Here is a 20522-nt window from a genome sequence, read left to right on the forward strand (position 1 = left end):
TGCTAGGAATTGGGGAGACAGAAACACCATTAAGCATGAGATGCGTGGGCAGAGATACCTGGGCTCAATTTGGAGCTCTACCACTTCCTAGCTAAGATCCAGAAAGTTCTTGAGGCCTCCAGAGGCCTCCAGAGGCCTCAGTTTTCCAGTCTGTAAAAGGAGACTAATGCCATCACTTCATTACGATACTGGTTTGTTCCGTCTATTGCTAATACAGGTTTAGGAGGAGTCACTGGGTAGGATAAAAAATTAAGAGGATTCTACTGGTAAAAAAAACAGACCAAGGGTTCAGGTCAGTTTGGACCACTGAGAGCGGCCACACACTCTGTCTCTCTCCCTCCTCCCGTTTAAGATGCCGGTTCCCGTGCACTGGAAGATCTGCAGGTATGGGGTTAGCTATCGTCCAGGCTCTCCAACTCCCCTTCTCTTCCATCTCCATCCTCAAATGTCAGACTGGGAAACAGAGGCCGGCAGGGGGGCCGCAAAAGACGAAGAAGCATGACAGGACTCCTACCTCAGAAAATTGGAGCCTCCCGAAGTCACTGGGGGGACTTGCAATCTTGAAGACTTTCTTTGGCATCACCCATGTCTCCAGGGTCTCAAGTTTGCTCACAGCCAGATTGGTAGCGTGATGCTTGATCAGAAAGCCCTGGAAGCGGTCCGCAAGGAAGTAGAGGTGGACAGATGCTGGGTGGCCCATCGGGTAGTACCTGTAACAGATGCAGTCTTACGTGGGCTCATGTGGTAGGGCCAGAGGTGTGTGGGCTCACAACAGAGCGCGTTACCCATCATACTGGGGCTGTTCCAAAAACAGGCCCCGTTTTACACAGTGCAGACCATGGTCCTTTGCACCCTCCTGAAAGCTGCTCCCTGTGTATCTTGGGTCCCAATAACTATAAATGATTTCTTGGCTGTTTATAAATGTAAAACATGCTGACTGAACAAAAGCACAATAAAGAAAATAAACATTATTACTTTTGATGCTTCTTCCCATGGAGGATGTCAGTTCACAGTTATTTATTGATCATCTGGTGCTAGGTACCAGAGAGTGACAACAGTATGCCAACGGTGCCATATTGATGTCTTTCCCTTCAGCCTTATTTTCTATGCATATATTTGCATATATCTTACATATTTGGGATCATAATACACCTTCTGCTTTTATTCTGCTTTTGCTTCATAGTATTGCCTAAGCATTATCTCATGTCTTTGAAAAGTCTCTGAAAACATGATTTTTTCTGAGTGTGTGCACACACACCACTCCACTGTAATGCCATAGGTCATAGAGCAAGTCCATCTTTGGATGCTTAATGTGTTTTTTTTTTTGTTTTTTTTTGCAATTCTAAACAATGCTGCATTAAACATCTTTTAATAAAAAACCTTTTTTGGAACATCACTCGCTCTCATCTCCAAAAGGCTCTTTATGTCTGCTGTTCAACTTTATCAGAAAGGTTGTACTGATTTACATTCCCACTGTCCTTCTCACCCCACAGCATTGGGTATTATCCTTAAAAACTATTGCCAATCCAAGAGATATACACACAAACAGGTAGCCCCTTAATACACATGCCTTTGATACTCAAGGTCTCTGGGCTGAAAGGTGCAGGGAAGCTAAGCAGAGGTACCCCAAGGAGGCGGGCGGGGGTTGGGGGGGAGGCACAGAGAGAGGGGAGTTGTGGACAGCTCAGCTCTTTGTCCTTCCTACGCATGAAATAAAAGCTGCCGGCCTCTGTAATGTGTTAATAGCATAGCACTCAGAAGGTGCTGGTGGCCCCTAGGGAACAGCATTCCACAAATCATTGCCCCACCCCTTGTCCTTCCTGCCCTCTGGCTCCAGTCAGGAGTTTAAGTCTTCATGTCCAATTATAATGGTCAGGGAAGCTGCCTTCCTGTGTTGACACATCTCCCAAAGTCACCGTCTTGTTGTTGGGATGCCTCCGGGGCTCTGAGAAAAAAAGCTTATGCTGTCTTGGGATTGCCAGTGGAACATTCAGGGCTTATGCAAACCCGCTTTGGGTCTGGATGCTGGGAGCCACAAACCCCCCTCCCTGGACTGTGCTGCCGAACTTTCTGCCATGATGGGAATGCTTTTCTCCTCTGCTGTCCAGTACAGTAGCAACCAGCCACCTGTGACTCCTGAGCGCTTGAAACGTGGCCAGTGTGACTAAGGAGCTGACGTTTGAATTTTAGTTAATTTAAACGTGAATGCTTGCTTGTGGCTGGTAGCCACTGTGGAGAGCCTAGAGTTGTGGAGGGGTCTTGGGGCAGCCTGCATTCATGTCCCCAGTTCTTCACCTCTGCTGTCTCCACACTCTTTTCCATTTGACTCTGTACGTCTCCTTGCACCAATGAGACAGTCTAGTTCTCGGTCTTGAATCTGTTTTGGCTAGCAGAGTGTGGTACAAGGGGTGTCACGCCAGGTCTGAGCCAGAGCCTCCAGAGTCTTGTACATTTCTACTTGGCTCTTGCTCTTTTGTGCTTACCTTGAGAGCATGCCTGAGCTCGCCTGCCAGGGGAGGAGGCACGGAGAACAAGAACAGAGCCATCCCCACTATCCCAGCCGAAGCCATCCTAGATCCGCTGACAAGTCTCAGCTATAGACAACAGAGCCCCACTTGTGACCTGCAGCTGGCTGTAGATGCGGAAGAGACCCCAGCTGAGACCAGGAAAACTGCCCAGCTGACCCACACACTTGAGCCCTGTGTCAATGCTGACCCTTTCAAAACACTGATTTGGGACTTGTTATGTGGCATCATTACAATAGATAGTCTGTCCACGTTTGTTCTGTAAGGTGGGTAGGGTCAGTGAAGGTGGACGAAACATAGGAGAGCTTGTCATGAGAGTCAAGAGAAAAAAGTGGTTCCAGAAGGGAGTGGTCAGTGGTACTAGGTGCTACTAAGGGATCAAGTAAATGAGCCATGGTCAAGCACTCTAGAAATCCAGGAGTTAGTCTTTGATTGCTTGCCTTCCCTCACCTTCTATCAAGAAATCCTGTTGTTCCCACCTGAATCCATCCTCTCTTCTCCTTATGCACTGCTAGCATCCATCCTCATCCAAGCCACCATCACACCCTACCTGGCCCTTTCTAGGAGCTTCCTTGCTTGTCCCTTCCTACTTTGTCCACCGTAACCCATTGTTAGTAGCCATATCCACTGTCCACTGCTTAAATACCATAAGTGGTTTGCTTGATGTCTATGATAAAATCCAACCTCCCCATGTGGCTGACCAGGTCCTGCCTCTCCTTCCAGCCTCATTTTGTTTCCCTTTGTCCCAACCCTTTACCTTCTAGCCACATGGATTCTTTATTTTGGGTTCTTGAGCATGCTAAGCTCATTTCTACCTTGGGATCTTTGCACAGGATAAACTTTTTGCTGGGGATGCTCTTCTCCTGTTACATTGCACGTCTGGCTCTGTAGTCCCATTCTGCACAAATGTTACCACCTCAGAGAGATCTTGCTTGACCACTGAATCTTAAGTCACCAACTCATTGCTACCATGTGGCTTTTGTTAGGTATGCTGAGGTACTGTCTTTACACTAGAATGGAAAATCCTTGAATTCAGGGGCCTGGTTTGTCTGGGTCACAGCCGAGTGCCCAGTGCCTAACAGGGCCTGACACATGGGAGATGCTCAGTAAATGCATGTTGATTGAGTGAAAATTCTAGAAGGGTTTTCTCTTGAACCTTTGGCTTCTAAGGTGCATCTAGGGTACATATAACCCTATATATAACTGAAAAAAAAGTCCTGTGATACCTCCTCTTGACTGTATATGGTACTTGAGCAATTAAAACTAAAATGAGGGGTGTGCCTGGGTGGTTCAGTCCTTCAAGTGTCCAACTTCGGCTCAGGTCATGATCTCACGGCTTGTGATTTCCAGCCCCGTGTAGGGTTCTTTGCTGACAGTTCAGAGCCTGGAGCCTGCATCAGATTCTGTCTCTGTCTCTCTGTGCTCCTCTCCCACTCACTCTCTCTCTCTCAAAAATAAACATTAAAAAATTTAAAAACAGCAAGACAGGTCATTTTAATTAGGTGCAGTACAATATACAAAATCCAACAGGATATGACCCAAAGGGTGCCACAGATGCATCCCATCTGGCCCAAAGGGGTTTTCCTTATTTAAAGAAGGTGGGCATTGAAAAAACTTAGATTCACACAAAAATCTGGATTTCTAATTTCTCTTGAAAAATCAGGAGACTGGTTGGCAACTTCAAGTCTGCAATTCCCAGAAGGCAAGGATGTGCTGAAGCTCGGTACCAGGGCCCATGGGTACTCCACACTGGCATGGTCACCCCGCCCCGTGAGGACTGGCACTGGCTGACACCTGCTATTCTCTGGCTCGGGATAGCATTTGGATTTAAGCGCCTGTATTAAAATACTGACATGGTTATCTCTGGATGGTGGCTCAAAAGCAAACTTGTATGTATGTATGTATGTATGTATGTATGTATGTATTTGTTTATTTTGTATTCTCTCAATTTGCCATTTCAAAAATTTCTGCAATGAACAAGTGTCATTTTATAATGAGAAAAAAAATCAATAAACATTACTTTTATGAAAGGTTATACTATAGACTGGAAGGACAATTTGCATGAGACGCCCAGAGGAAATGAGACTCCTGAAATAAAGTTTTCATTTGCTATTTCCCCAGATACCCCAGAGGCAGGAATTCACTCTCTTTTGCCTTTTGGGATAAGGGTCCTTTGTCCTGATTTATTTGCAGGCACATATCCATAAATATATCTGCTTTGCCCACAGCAAGGCACAATGGTTCTATTATAATAAAAAATGAGGTAGAAGCCAAAGGATTCTAGGCCTGAGGCAACTTGATGGCTTGTTTAATCCCCAAACAAATACCAGGAGAATATTTCAACAACCCTAAATAAATTGTGGGTGTCTTTTGGAATTTCGTATCGGTCATTTACCTTATCAATTCCATCAAGTCTGGGACTAAAACTATTCTTGAACAACATTTGCCTCCCCAGAGTCAGACACCGAGTTACCTACAGGGATGCATGTGGTGGCTCTGAAAGCCAGGATCCTGTCCCCAAACTAGCAGGAGGGGAAAGACACTGGTGACGACCTTGACCCGGGGCACCGCACCTATCCGCAGTGGGCGTGTTGGAGGGAAGTCTGAGCTACTGGCCGCTTGGGAGAGGGAGGAGTGGGGCTCTTAGGGGAGCCCCAGATGAGCATCACAGAGGCCTTGAAAGTGACCTTCAAAGACTGGGGAAGGGTGGGCCGCACAAGAAGCGGGGAGGCGCTGAGCACAGGGAAACAGCCAAGGAGGAAGCGGTTCATACCAGCTACGAAGCGTGCAGCTCCCACACCGGGCTCAGTGTTGACTGCTTTTGGCAGCTTCACGATAATGGCAACTGAGATACCAACAGTGACATGCGTCCTTACTGAGCACTTAGCGTGTAAAACACTTAAATGGGGATGATAATAGTAACAGTGATACGTAGCTCATGAGGCAGCATTTGAAGATGATCTCCGTTAAAATTCACATCACCTTACTGACACTATGTGCATCTTATAGATGAGGAAGCTGAGGCAGAGAGATTAATGACTTGTCCAAGGTCAACAGGTATGGAGTGCAGTCCTGGGCTCCCAACCCAGGCTGGTCTCCCTTCAAACCCAATCAGAACTCGCACGGAGAGGAGAGGCGAAGTGTGAGGCCAGGAGGAGACAACGGAAGTGTCTGCTGCAGCCCAGCTGGGTATGCACCAGGCACTGGGCGGATACTCCCATGTTTGCAGCTTGGAGGGAACAAGACAGTTCCTCTTTCTTCTCTTCTTCCACTCCCCAGATGAGGAAACAGAAGAGCAAGGAGGGACACCAGGGGAGGCCTCAGTGTGGACAGACCGTTGTTCCAAAAAAAAAAAAAAAAAAAAGAAGAAGAAATGTTTTCTCTTTGTAGTTAAAGGAGGGAGGTGGGATGACGAAGAGAACGGAGACCAAGAAAGAGAGGGAGAGTGATTAGCACTTCTGGGAATGCATCCTAAGGAAATCATCAGAAAACAGAAGGGGAAAAAAAAAAAGAGGCTTTCTGCACAAAGATAGTCATCAGAACATTATTTACAATGGTCCATTACTGCCAAGGCAACGGGAAAGGGCAGAACCAGGCAAACTCTGGAATTTCTACTCAATGGAATCCTTGCAGGCATTAAAGAGGATCATTATCATTAGGGAGGCGGCAGAGCGGCATGGGGAAAAGGGGGCGAATATTATAACGTCAAATGAAAAAAAAAAAAACCAGGGCTCCCAATTCTTGGTGCAATTATGTAAACATCTGCAATGCGCATTGCTGGTACGGAAGAAGAGGCAGGCAAAATAGACCAGGGCTGGAGGGCTTCGCGAAGGGGAAGGGGCCCAGGGTGAATGATCTTCTACCTTCCCCTCTTCTTTGCATATATTCTAGAACACTCTTTCTTCAAGTCTCAACTGGTACCTGCTAGTGGTGGGTGAGATGACGCTAAGCGGTACCTGAACATCTTAAATAACAGTTCTGCATGTTAATGACGCTTCTGGTTATATTTTTAGGTGTGTCAGTGATAGTATGGCTATGTATTAAAAAGGAGTCTTTATTTTTCAGAGATACGTATTAAAAATATGTATAGCTCAAATGGAAGGTCGCCTGGGATTTGCTGCAATCAAACTATCTGGGAGGAGGGTAAGTGGGCAAGGGCGAAGAGAGGAAATCACCGTGGCCCTGAGCTAGAGATTGCTAGAACTGGGCGATGGGAGCATGGGGTCGCACTCTGCTATTTCATATATACTTGACATTTTCTGTAATAAAAAGTAAAAAAAAAAATAAGTTCTGCATTTTCATGGTTACCTTCCACTTAAGACAAACACCACTATACAACATGGTGATCTAAAGCTTCCCTGTAAGATACACGTACTTAGCATAAACATGAGCGCGCTGCAAGGGAATAAGTAGGTAAACAGTAGACTTGGTATTATGAAAAAGCGGAAGAGTGACCGTGGCTTAGAGTGGAAGAGTGCCGGCCCTTCGGACGGTTCAGATGCTTTTCAGGCCCTAGGAGACTGGGAGAGGTGAGGTGCGCGGCTACAGCCCCCAGAGAGGTGGAGGTCCCCACGCAGTGCCCCCTTTTGGTGCTGTGCCGCCCGCCCCTCCTGCACCCCGGGACGATTCTCCCCACCCATGGGCTCACCGGCAGCTGTTCTCCCCCTCCACGTGCAGCGACGACTCAGCCCGTCGGAGGCCCAGGCGGGCAAAGGAGTGATACAAGGTGAGTGCCACGTCGCTCAGGCTGTGGGTGCCATCTGGCTCATCATACACGTTCTCCCAGTAGGAGCGGAGGCCCGGGGTGCCCGCGGGGTAGTTCCCGTACAGGTAATAGTCCAGCTGCCCGATGATTTCCTGATTCACCACGGCTTCGAATTTTCGGGCAAAGAAGGTGGGCCTGGCTGTCTGCTGTGCTCATGGGATAAAAAAAGCAGTGTCAGGGAGTGGGATGGGGGAGGGAGTGGGGGTTTGGGGAGCAGGGCTCGGCAAGCCACCCTGTCTGGATCCACATCCCAGCTCTGACACTTTCTAACCTCTCTGTCCTCAGTTTCCCTATCCGTAAAGTGGAGATCCTCAGAAGTGTGTTAGGACTGAATGAGTTAATATTTGGAGAGCATTTAAAGCAATGATGGGCACAGAGTAAGCATCATTTAAATGTCTGTTAAATAAATGACGTCCTAGATGTTTATAGCTGAGATGGATCTCAGGAATCATTTAGCTGAAGGTCTGGGGCAAATATAGCCTACAGATATATTTTAGTCGTCCAGCAGAGTGTTTTAAAATTGAATTAGCTGGCAATATTTAAAAAGTACAAGAGTTCACAGAAACAACTTTTAGCTTTCCTTTAAACAGAAATACATCTGGCAACATCCAGGCCCCTGTTCCTACATGGGAATGACTGCTTAAAGCTGGAGAGCAAGGGGGCGCCTGGGAGGCCCAGTCAGTTAAGTGTCCGACTCTTGATTTCGGCTCAGGTCACGATCCCAGGGTCTTGGGATCAAGCCCCGCATCAGGCTGCACTGAGTGTGGAGCCTGCTTGGGATTCTCTCTCTCCCTCTGCCCCCTCTTCCCTATGTGCCCACTCTAAAATAAAAAATAATAAGGCTGAAAAGCAGCTGTCCCTTTAGATGGGCATATCCTCTTCAGCTCGCTATAGTCTCCACTACTCCCTACTGCCTCCTGGGCCCTGCAGCTGATTTACAGACTCACAAGGAACTCCGAGAGGTACTGATCAGAACAATCTGTGGGAGTGAGACTTAAGAATCTACATTCTTAACAGGTTTTTGGGGTGATACTTTTATAAGACTCCAGGGTAAGGTAAATGGTGCCTGACTGGGCTAAATACCACAGTCAATTGAACATTTTTAAAAAAATTCAGATTCTGGGGTCCATCCCCAGGCCTACAGACTCAACATCTCTGGAGATGAGGTTTAGGAATCTGGAGGCCAAGAAGCTTCCCAGGTGACCATGATGCAGTATTAACAGACCACGTATGTAAACCAAGTTTTCAAGGAAACTGAGGTCCAGAGAGGGAAAGGGACTTATCTAAGGCCATACAGCAAGCTAATGGCAAAGCCAAGATGAAGATCCAGGGTTGAGGATAAAGAAGGAAAATTCTGAGCCCGCTGTGACCTACTGGGTCTTATACTAATATCTGGGCAGGGATCAACAAAGGGCCATAGTAACTATTTCCAGCTTTGCAACTACTCAACTCTTCTGTCATAGTGTGAAAGCAGCCACATAGTAAATGCAGCTGTGGTCAATGGGTGTGGCTGTTTTCCAAAAAAACTTTATTTACAAAAGCAGGCAGTGTGCTGGATTTAGCTCAGGGGGTGTAGTTTGGTGACCCCCATCTAGGACTGTGGAAACAAAACCCAGCCCTCCCTTGAGGAGCTAATGGTCTAGTGTTATTACTGACCTTAAGCTGGGTCTAACACTGTTTTCACTGCAGTGGGTTAATAGCACCAATGACCATAAAAAACACCGAGCACATACTATGTACACCGAATGCTGCGTTATATCACCACCTCGAATCCACAACTCTGCAAAGCAGGGATTATGAGTTTCATTTGACACAGAAGGAAACTGAGCTCATATACAAACTCACACGGCTGTAGGACTCTCAAGCCCAAGCTCTTTCCACTATGCCATCCTAGGACTGGGCTGCTGGGTAAGCTGGAAGCTCCCGAAAACAAACATCCTTGGTATTATCCTGAAGATCCCTTCGCTTCTCGGCTTCATGAACCCTGTGGCGGTTCATGGACAGTATTTAATAGTATTCTCACTCTCCCTGGGGGGGTGGGGGGGAAGTTCAGTTCAGTTACCTTACAGTAGTGCTGAAAGGAGACCACTTGGGGTCAAATCCTTACACTGCTACTTCCTAACTATGTCTTTGGGCAAATCACCCAGGGCTTTAGCTTTCTCATCCTTAAAATGGGTATAATAAAATACATACTAAGCACAGAGTCTGGCACACGGTGTTAGCTATTATTATGTGACTATTATCACTACTCCCTGAAGCTTGCTACGAGGGGCTTCTAGACCTTCATGTTCTCGAGGCAGAGAATGGACTCAGAGGCCGGCAGCCTCCCTCGTCTGCTTGTGATTCTTTATTCACAGCTGTATCTTCTAAAAGGGCACGTTTCTATATTTATCACTCTTCTTTGAACAAGAACTCTAAGTTCCTTACAGGCAGCAGTTTCTTAGACTCTAGATGTTGGGGGATATTCTTGATCTCTGTTTACTGTGAGAGGAATAGCTGTGAGCACGTGCAAGGTCTCTGTGTTAGCTCGTCTTTACCAGAGACCACGATGTTCCTGGGAGGCTGGGGCTGGAACGCAGATGCCGCCACCAGGGGCAGCGCTCCCACCAACTGCCGTGGCCATTTGCTCTAAATGATGAAGGTCCTTGGCATTGAGGCAAATAGTTGGTCCTCTACAAAAGGGGGAATCTTTTTTTTTTTTCCTTTTGAATAGGTCAGCTATTTCCCCTGCAACCTTCTTTCTGCTCAGTGGATCCTTTCTCCATGGACAAAGGAGTTAAATGTCACCCAAGTTCATACCTAAATTAACATGGGTTTGAAGAGGTCCCTGGGTAGCTCTTAATCTGCCACCAAAAACAGGCCTAAAAGAATACTTATTGCAGCAACTGCTTACAGAGGTGAAAGATGTTAGGTGGGCACCTTGAGGAAATCCAAATAATGAGACGGAACCCTCTGTGTGTTCTGCACCCGCGTGAACACAAAACCAGGGTGGCAGTGGGGTTTGATGGAAAAGACCCAGGTCTGCAGCTGGAGGCATCCAGGAGGGACCTCCAGCCCTGCCACTCCACTCTGTGTCCACGGACAATGAAGTTAGCCCCTCTGTGCCTCAGTTTCCCTACGTGCACAATGGGGATGCTGCCTACCCCAGTGAAGCCAAGGACCACAGAGGTCCTGGCACAGAGCCTGGTATGGGACAGAGTCCTACTGCTGTGCTTCTCAAGCATAAATAGCCTCCTCCTCTACCTGGGAATCTTATTTATGTGCAGATTCTGCCCCAGGCCAGCTAGAGCAGTGGAGATTGCAGCCTTCTAACAGCTCCCTGGTGATGCTTATGCCAGCTCCCTGGACCACACGCTGAGGAGCCTGCTAAGAGACTAGAAGCTCCACTTGGGTGGGGGTGGCCGTGTCCTCCCATGGATGGTTCTATTATGTGTCAGAGTGAGTCTGCGGGGGTGCCTCAGCTTGGGTTACCCACCTGTACTCCCTCTGTGTTAGTGGTTGGGGAAGAAGCATACCATATCCACGTGGTGACTCTGGTGACCTCAGAGTGATGTGTTTAACCACTCTGTAGCATTCTGCTCGCCCTCTCAGCAGCAGGTGCCAGGGCATGGTGAGGGGGGTGAGGCGGGAGCGGGACGGGCACTCACACAGGACGGAAGGAGGCTGCCATCCAAAAGAGGTCCGGGCGCCAAGCATCCTTGGGGCTCATGGAAGCCGATGGAGCATTTATGACCCCCTGCCTCTGCTCCCCCCAGAACCGTAAGTCGCTTGGCTGTGCTGAGACACTGTGACGGCAGTAACGTTTCTACCTCTTCTGACTTCTTCGGGTTCAGAGAGCGTGGTGTTTTGCAAACCTGACTGCTCATCAGGATTCTCCAGAGTGTAACACATCAAAATAAAAATTCCTGGACCTCAACAGAGATTAGAAATTCTCAAGTGGGGGTGAGTTTGCCCCCAGAGGACATTTGGCGATATCTGAAGACATTTTTGGTTTTCCTAACTGGAGTGTGTGGCTAGATATAGCGGCTGGAACCCAAGGATGCAGACTCATACCCAACAACGCACAGGACAGCGCCCCACAACAGAGAACTATCCAGCTACCATGTTCGGAGGGCTGAGGTTGAGAAACTCTGCCCTGGGTACACTCAACTTGGAACCCAGAAATGTATTTTTACTGAATATTTCAGGGGATTCTAACTGAAAAGCAGTAGAGAGAAATGGATTTGGAAACATACATAGCCCTATGGGACCTCGAGTTTTTTTACCTTTCTATGCCTCAGTTTCTCTATCTCTAAAATAGATTACTGATAATATTATCTTGGGATGCCTGGGTGGCTCAATCAAGCGTCTGACTTCGGCTCAGGTCATGATCTTGCTGGTCATGGGTTTGAGTCCGCTGTCGGGCCAGAGCCTGGGGGCCTGCTTTGGATTCTGGGTCTCCCTCTGTCTCTCTCTCTGCCCCTCCCCTCCCCCCCTCAAAAATAAACAAACATTAAAAATTTTTTTTAAAAAGCCAATAATACACTCTCTATGTGTCACACAAGGTTGATGTGGGGTTCATGAGTCAATACAGGCCAAGTGGCTAAAACTGTTGTGGCCTGGGGGGTAAGTGATCAAAACCCGGTGGCCACAGTTGATGTTGTCACTGTTACTACGGACACCCAGGTCTGGAAACCGCAAGATGAGAAGACTCGCAGGCCCGGCCTCAGAGGCCTGTGGACGTGTGCCGGGAGGGCGTGGGCCAGGGGCTGGCAGGGGCCCCGGTGGGCTCACCTGGAAACGGTGGAAATCCTGCGGCTTGAAGTCGTTGGGGGAGCAGCCGCACCAGTCCACGATGTGCTTGTACTGGCACTTACAGCCCAGCTTGCGGTTCCAGTTGGTGATGCGCAGGTTGTTGTCCACCATGGTGTCGCAGTGGGGGCTGTTCTCCAGGACGGTGTGGAAGAAGGACTGCGGGGAGACAGGGACCAGCCTGAGACCTCCTCCAGCCTCCCTCGAGTGGGCTGAGGTGGTGGTGGTGGTGGGGCCTCCCTTCCTCCAGGACCACCTGACTGCGCAGGGACTCCCCTCTCCTGGACACTCATTGGGTCTCTCTGCAAATGGGGTCAGCTGCCAGCTTGGTCCAATTCAGGCTACACAGGATGTTTTGTCCAAGTGGCTTCATTCTGTTTGCAAGTCTAACGCTCTGAGTGTTTCTCTAAACTGTCTTTCCCCAGCAGTCTACAATCTGATTGCAAGACGTTTCCTATTGTTCACGACATCTCTGTCTGCCCGGCAGAGAGGAAAAGTCCCTCAGGTTATGTCAACTCATGGGTACCAGAGGAAACGTGGTGACAATTTTCCAGAAAACCTTGGGCCAAAAGGCATCCTGCTTTGCAAATAGTCAGATCTGAAACCAAGGGGATTTCTGTCTGAGATATCTAGAGAACAAGGACTGATGCTCTAGAATTTCACCCCTTGGTAAAAGAAGCCAGATTCAGGGATGTTTCAGTCCCAGGCCCCCCTCCTCCTGCCTCAGCCACACGGGTGTGGCTACAACACAGGGAGGGGTGGGGCAGGGCTGCTCGCTGTCCATGGTGCTGAAACAGGCTCCATTAGTTTCTTGTAATCCAATAACTCTTGGCCAACCTCTCCTAGGAATCTGAGAAGGAAGCAATACTGAGAGTGAAGAAAGAGACCAGAGAGAGGAGAGAGAGGAGAGAGAGGAGAGAGAGGAGAGAGAGGAGAGAGAGGAGAGAGAGGAGAGAGAGGAGAGAGAGGAGAGAGAGGAGGGGGGAGGAGGGACAGGGAAGGAGGGATGGAGGGAGAGAGGGAGAGAGACAGACAGACAGACAGGCAGACTTCTGTTTGGACACTGTTTTATAACAACCCCAGATACCAGGCAGATACATTCTCCCTGCTCTCTGCTCCCTAGGGGGAAGATGTTGGGGTACACATGTCTGCCTCTAATAAATTTATAGCTCAGCCTTTAGATTTACTCTAAACTGTTTTCCTAGAGGTGGTCTGGGAGAAGGGAGGGCAAGGTATGGATCCTGGAGTGTTAAGTGCCTGTGTGTGCTGGGGCGGGGTTGAGATAGAGCCAGCATCATGAACGGCATCTTGATTAAAACAACCAGAGCCTCCAAACAGTCCCTTCTCAAGCAGGGGATGGGCAAAATGAGGCTCCACCCACGAACTCCAGCTGCCCTGTGCTGCTAAATGACATATGCCCATGAACCTGGATTTTAAGCTTAAATTGTCTACAAGCCCACAGAGGCACATATTCTCCATCAAACAGTGGGGAGAAGTTCCCAATTACCAATTACCCTATGTCCTTTCATAATGATACAGAAATTCCCCGAAGATAATGGATGAGGAGGTTATCGACATTGAGAGAAAAGGTGATTTTCGCTGAAAAAGGATTAAAAGCTGATTACCTAATGTGTGTGCAGAATAGTAAAACCTGGCCCAGTGATGACAAGCCCATCATCCCTCTGGAGTGACGTGGGCAGTCAACCCTATCAGCTTGGCACTGCTACAGATGTTGGTGAGGGATGTGGAAACCATCAAATGAGATACGTTGTCTTGTCTGACCTAGACACACAGCCTGAGCCTGAGGCACAGCCAGGAAGAAATGGTAGACCACTCACGAGAGGTGTCATGGGCTCAACAGAAGGGCAACCAGCTCTGGAGTTTCCTGAAGTCAGAAATTAGGAGGAAAGGGAACTGGAGGCCAGAGAGCTGAATCGAGAACCCCCCAGTCAGGTCTGATAAGAAGGCTGCTGGCAACATTCAGAACTGTGTCCACCCCCCCGCCCCCATTTTCAGATGGAGCTGGCACTGTTTCAGAACAGGCTGCAATTGTACACAACCAGGCTTCTGAAATGGACTGCATGTTTGCATCTCCTCCAAAATCCATAGGTTGAAATCCTAGCCCCACAATGTGATGGTGTTAGGAGGTAGGGGCCTTTGGGAGGTGATTAGGCCAGGAGGGTGGAGCCCTCATGAATGGTATTAGTGCCCTGATAAAAGGGACCCCAGAGAGCTCCCATGCCCCTTCTGGGATTGAGCACAATGAAAACTGTCAGTATGTAATCTGCAACCCAGAAAAGGGCCCTTGCTAGAACCTGACCATTCTGACACCCCAATCTCAGACTTCCAGCCTCCAGAACTGTGACAAGTACATTTTTGTCGTTTAAAAGCCACCTAGTCTATTGTATTTTGTTATAGCAGTCTGAACTAAGACACCTTCCCCTCACTGAGGTCTGAAAAGTGGTGACAGGCTCCCTGGAGCTTCCAGAAGCTGTCAGGAAATGTTGAGTCCCGATGGCTGTCAATGCAGGGGCTAGTACAGGTCCAGCAGAAGCCCTGGCTCTTTGTCTTTGAGATCACTGGAATTTCTATTGTGACCGATGAGGCCAACACTAATGTCTATCATGATATGATTAAAAAAATAAAAAAAAAAACCCTCAATATTGAAAAAGGGATTCTTCATGTTGAAAAAGTGGTTATTACATGATTGATGACTGTAGAGGATCTCTCAAAAGTTGATGTGGGTGTGTCCTGAAAGAGCCGGCATATACAGTTGTGAGGGTTACACACTGCACAACCCTAGTGGGACACCATCAACACTGTCCGTCTGAGAGGTTTCAATTTTTTTTTTTTTAAGTTTTCTGGAAAATGGCAGTGAAGGGTCTTGTTCTATCAAAATCAGTATATTGTGATGATTTTACGACCAATGGGAGCCAAGTGTCTTAAGGAAGAGCTGCCTTTTCTACTTTGCACAAATATGCTGTGTGGACTGTTAGTGGCCGTGTTGTATGCCTGTCTATTCCATACCAGAGGCCGGCTATGACAGCAAGGACCCTGGTGGCGGATGCAGTTCTCCAACTTCTTCTGGATGTTTGCAGGACTATGTATTGGACCCAGCATTGCTTTGCAAAACCTTCGGCAAAAATTCAGCATCTGCTTTGTTCCAAAGGCTAGAGCTGGCTCTTACCTTGCTGAGGAACTTTTCCCTAGACACTCACCTCAGCAGGAAGCAGGGTATAGGAGTAAAATTGCTTCATTTTGGTCACCAGATCATCTGTGGAGAACGTCACATACTCCACAAACTTCCGGTTCAGCAAGAACCAATCCGAGCCTCCATCCACAGCAATGCCCTCTGGGATTCGCCGGTCCCCTAGGCGCCACATGTGGGCGTCACACTCCAGGAAGAGTCGGTCCAGACCCTGTTTTCGGATGAACCTGTGAAAGCCAAAGTAGCCCTTAGCCCAGAGGTGCACAGAATCCAAATGAAATAGCACAGTCATGTCAATAAAAGCATGTATTGACACTTACTGTGTGCCAAGTATTTTTTTTAATGTTTATTTATTTGAGAGAGAGGGAGAGAACAAGTGGGGCAAGAGGCAGAGAGAGAGAGAGAGGGAGAGAGAGAATCTCAAGCAGGCTCCACGCTGTCAGTACAGAGCCGATGTGGGGCTCAAACTCATGAACTGTGAGATCACGAACTGAGCTGAAACTAAGAGTCGGACGCTTAACTGACCGAGCTACCCAGGCACTGCTACTGTGTGCCAAGTACTGAGCCAGGGGCTCTGTGTGTAGTTTGCCACTTGATCTACACAAGTGAGACAGGTCCCTATGTCCCCATGAGGTAAGCACTGTCAATATTCCCATTTTATGGGTGAGGATGCTGAAGCTTAGAAGGTTTAGGGGGCTTGCCCACTACAAGTAGATGGGAACAATCATCTGTTATATCCACTTCTTCCCTATGGAACTTTTGAAATCGCCTTTTCGTGCCATGAATGCCTTAGCACTTTGGTGAATACAGCCTATGGATGCTCATCTTGGAATAATGCTCTTAAAGGTATACCTTAAATATGTAGTATTAAAAATATTACAAAACCCCAGTTATGATGTAATTCATATGGTTTTAGATTCACACAAGAAAGACAGGATTACAAAATATTTTTCAAAACACCAAATTTGTGTGTGTTTCTTTTGTAACACATGAGATAGCAAGCTCTTGTGGCAGGTCTAACAACTGTTGTAATTTTGCAGAAGAGGGGAGCATAAATGATACTTAGAGGTATACGCATCAATCACAGTGATATGAAAATACGTGATTCCTTACAGTTACCGCGAATACTGTTGTGGTTTGTTACCTCCATTTAGCTGGATTTCAATTAGAGTTCAGTGAAAATAAAGATCACTTTCTTCCCAGCCAAAGTTGTGGGCCCCTAGAATTCTATCGGAGGACCCCAGATTAAGAACTCCTGCTCTGGAGTGTATACATATTTGGGATTTGCAAGGTGGGCAGAGCAGAATTGGCACTTCCTGTTTTGTAGATGCAGAAACCAAAGATCAAAGAGCTAGCAAAACGGATGTGTTGGGAAGGTGGGCCAAACCAGAACCAAGCCTTCTGACGTGAACCCTCAGTTCCTTTGCAGTAGGAGACCCACACCTGCTGTGTGCCAGGCACTGTGCTGGCCTGGTGCGGGGAAGGGAGAGGGAAGGATGTTGCTGTTCCTCAGGGTGCTGTCTCACTAGGACCTATAATCTCCTAACTATAGTCTCCTAATCCAGGGGCTGTCCTGCTTCTCCAGCTCATACAACATAAAATCAACCATTTTAAAGCACGTAATTCAATGGCATTAATACATTGACCATGCTGTGCAACTGTCACCCACGTAGTCTCAAAATATTTAAGCACTCCCAAAGGACACCCTATACCCATAAGTAGTCACTCCATGTCTGCCTTCCTTCTAACCCCTAGCAACTATCAATCTGCTTTCTGTATCTATGGATTTACCAACTCTGGACATTTCATACAGATTCACACATACAATATGTGGCCTCTTTGGGTCTGGCTTTCTCTACCAACAATAATGTTTCCAAGGCTTCATCCTGTGTTTCTGTCTACCCAGCATCCACTCCTCATTCTTCTGAGAACCACACCTTGATTTTACTTTGGACAGCCACCTATCTTTAACTCTCACTTAACTTGGGTTTGCGCCCCACCCCCAGCACCAAGCAGTGGTGACACGACCCAGCCTGGTCAGTCAGAGTATTCCATCTGCCTGGCTGCCATAACTGATTCAGGGATGGGTGAGTAACTCAAGCTAACTCTGAGATTGGGCCCCGGATTTTTGCTGGATCTGCTGGGAAGGAGGGCTCTTCAACGGCATTTTCAGCTGAGAGAATGTAAGCCTAGAGCAGCTGGCAGCCATCCTGTCACCATGAGTACAAAGGCTGTTTGACAGTGGAGGTAACACAGAAAACAGAGAGAGGAAGGGAAAGAGAGAGGGGGAGAGAGGGGGAGGGAGGGAGGGAAAGAAAGAGGGAGGGACAGTCTTGATGACTATGCTTGAGACCCTGGATCCCACTGTGCCTGACTCACCCGGACTCCTCAGTAACGTGCTTAGGGCATTTTGAAATGGGATTCTGTCATTTGCCGTTGAAAAAGTCCTATACATTCCTGAACAACTTAAACTTTTATCACTACCATGATGGATGTGAATCATCTCAGTCCCTAGAGAAAGCAGATAGCCATGGACGTGGCACATATATACCCCTCTTCCACTATGCCAGTCTGCACCTCCATCATGTGTCTTAGAGGCCTTTGAACCTGCATGTCTTCAGATTAGAGTTACCAGTCCCCCACCAGGTAGATGCTATTATCATTAGAACTGACTCTGGATTCCTCCTTTCTGCTTTCCTCACAGTTCCTAGGACAGTGCAAGGCAGTGACTCGGGAAAGATCTACCGTGATGCCCAGACTTCAGGGTATAAAAGCTGCAGATAGTTCCATTGTGCTGGACGTGCTGAATTCTACAAAGAATCCCTCCCAGTGTGTCCTCCCAAATCCACTAGCATCCACTGGAGGGAAGTGTGTGGAACCTCACTAATAAATCCATATCCCCAGTACTTTCCTCCTGCTTAAGGAGAGAACCTGCCCATAGATACTGGTCACTCACTGAGCATCATGATCAGTAATTCAGCATTCAGTAATCCACTGAATTCTTAGCAAAACTGATGACTGTATTAAAAATGTTGATGACTTCATTTTTTAATATAATTTATTGCCAAGTTAGCTAACATACCATGTGTGCAATGTGCTCTTGGCCTAGGGTGTAGATTCCCATGATGCATCGTTTACATACAACACCCAGTGCTTGTCCCAACCAGTGCCCTCCTCAATGCCCGTCACCCATTTCCCCCTCCCCTCCCACCATCAACCTTCAGTTTGTTCTCTGTATTTAAGAGTCTCTTATGGTTTGCCTCTGTCTCTGTTTGAAAGTATTTTTTCCTCTTCTCTTCCCCCATGGTCTTCTGTTAATTTTCTCAAATTCCACATATGAGCAAAAACATTATGATATCTGTCTTCTCTGACTTCACTTAGCATAATACCCTCCAGTTCCATCCATGTTGTTGCAAATGGCAAGATTTAATTGTTTCTCATTGCTGAGTAGTACTCCATTGTATATATAAACCACATCTTCTTTATGTTGCTGACTTATTCTGCTGAAATGTGCTTTCCATCTACATGGTGGTGCAGCTCTACCAGTAACGAGTTGAGTGACTTTGGAAAGTGATGACCCTGAGTCTTAGTTTCCCTTTTGGTAACATGACTTTGGAAAGTGATGACCAAAGTTGGGCTAGGTCTGGATTGTAATATTAAATGCCTACAGGAGTCAGATGGATAATGGAAGCATCTGAGGCAGGCTGGGTAGAAGACCACAGGGTTGGTGGAGTCAGCAAAGTAGAGAAGGCAGTTTTTGAAAAGCACTCAAATTCATTTAAAAAAAAAAAAGGTGCTCTGATTAAATAAAACATATCCCTAGCCTTGAAGCCAGCACATGGGCCATCAGTCATATGGGTTAGGTAATCATAAGGTACTTCCCAGCTGTGACATTCTCTAAGTCACTCTGTTATATCCAGGAAGAGGAGGTGGGGCAGGCATTCCAGACAGATACATGGGATCCCAGAGAAGGCTGACAAATTTTCCACAGACACACAGAGGATACAAGCCAACCAGAAGACCCAGGTATCCCTCCCAGGTATCCTTCCTAACACGTTTCCAAGTGCAAATCCACGCTGTCAGCAAAGCCACGTTCTCTCTGGGAGTCACTCGAAGGTTTTCCAATATACTTACCGTATCACTCCACTGACACAAAACTCGGCTCTAACTGGGTCCATTAAAGGAAGTGCCTGAGTTTAGGAAAATAAAATCCTACCTCAGCTCTGTCTGGTGCTAATTATATAATAATATTAAATTGCAGACACTTAACCCTGCTTAAACCTTTGAATTTTAGGTAACTTCCACGAGAACTTATGTGGTAGCCAAGACTAACTCACCCAGAGAAAGAAAGAAACAAAATTCAGGTGTTGAGGACATGCAGAAGTTTTCTTTCCATAGGCCAGCCTTTTAATTTTGTGTTCCATTATGTGGGAGAATAGCATCGTCTTGCAATTTTAATGTGATGTCCCAGACCATAATATCCAAATACAATATTTATGCAGTAATCTCCAAAATGAAATATTCATGGGGTGGGAGATTGGTTGCTATATTTACTTGCATTTGAAAACTGATAAGCTGCAAATGCATGCTTCGGTTAATTATGAGTAAATAGAGACAAACAATCCCCCCAGGTCTCAGTTCCTGGGTTAAGAGGGGCATCTGGACTGGGATAAAGCAGCAGAGGCCCAGAGTCTGGGTATTTAGCAGGGGAAAGGAATCAACTGCTTGGACAGTGATTTGCATTCTGTTTTCTACCCTATGCATTTGCCATCTCTTAAAAAAGGGAATGGCTGGAAATCAAGGTAAGTAGGCAAATACCTGGGTGTGCCTTTTCATAAATGTTGATTCAGCAGTCAAGGGTGTGTGATTCTCTACCTGAGGGGTGGAGACTAGATTTATTTAAGCACTGGGCCAAACACACAGAAGATGACCAAAGACACTCTCTTATATTTAGTTTCATTTCCAGATGATTTGATTATGTGAGGGCAACCGAGTCAACAGGTGGAATTCAGAGCAGACAAAAAAAGGATCTGGGTACTAATGATGACTCTATCTTCGCAGATGGGGAGATATGGGGTTGGCTTGACTCTCTGGAATGCCAGTTTCCTCATCTGGAAGATGAGTTCCATGACACCTGTGCTGACACCCTCCTGAATCAGCTGTGAAAGGCTGACAAATGAGGTTTACAAAGGTCCTTGCTAAGTATTCAGTAAGCACTATTCATTCCAGCAAT

The 20522-nt window shown here is 47.1% G+C and overlaps 1 protein-coding gene across 1 annotated transcript in view; it reads right to left on the bottom strand.

The window, feature by feature from the left end:
• Nucleotides 1–20522, bottom strand: part of XYLT1 (xylosyltransferase 1) — a 311804-nt gene that overhangs the window by 17977 nt on the left and 273305 nt on the right. Inside the window, exons 7-10 of the mRNA XM_042972051.1 lie at nucleotides 15300–15516; nucleotides 12064–12240; nucleotides 7174–7436; nucleotides 515–710 (exon numbers count right to left, since the gene is read on the bottom strand). Coding sequence (XP_042827985.1) covers nucleotides 515–710; nucleotides 7174–7436; nucleotides 12064–12240; nucleotides 15300–15516 — 853 coding nt within the window. The remainder of the gene's footprint in view (nucleotides 1–514; nucleotides 711–7173; nucleotides 7437–12063; nucleotides 12241–15299; nucleotides 15517–20522) is intronic.

The sequence above is a fragment of the Panthera tigris genome, chromosome E3 (genome assembly GCF_018350195.1).
Source record: "Panthera tigris isolate Pti1 chromosome E3, P.tigris_Pti1_mat1.1, whole genome shotgun sequence".
Taxonomy (NCBI): Eukaryota; Metazoa; Chordata; class Mammalia; order Carnivora; family Felidae; genus Panthera; species Panthera tigris.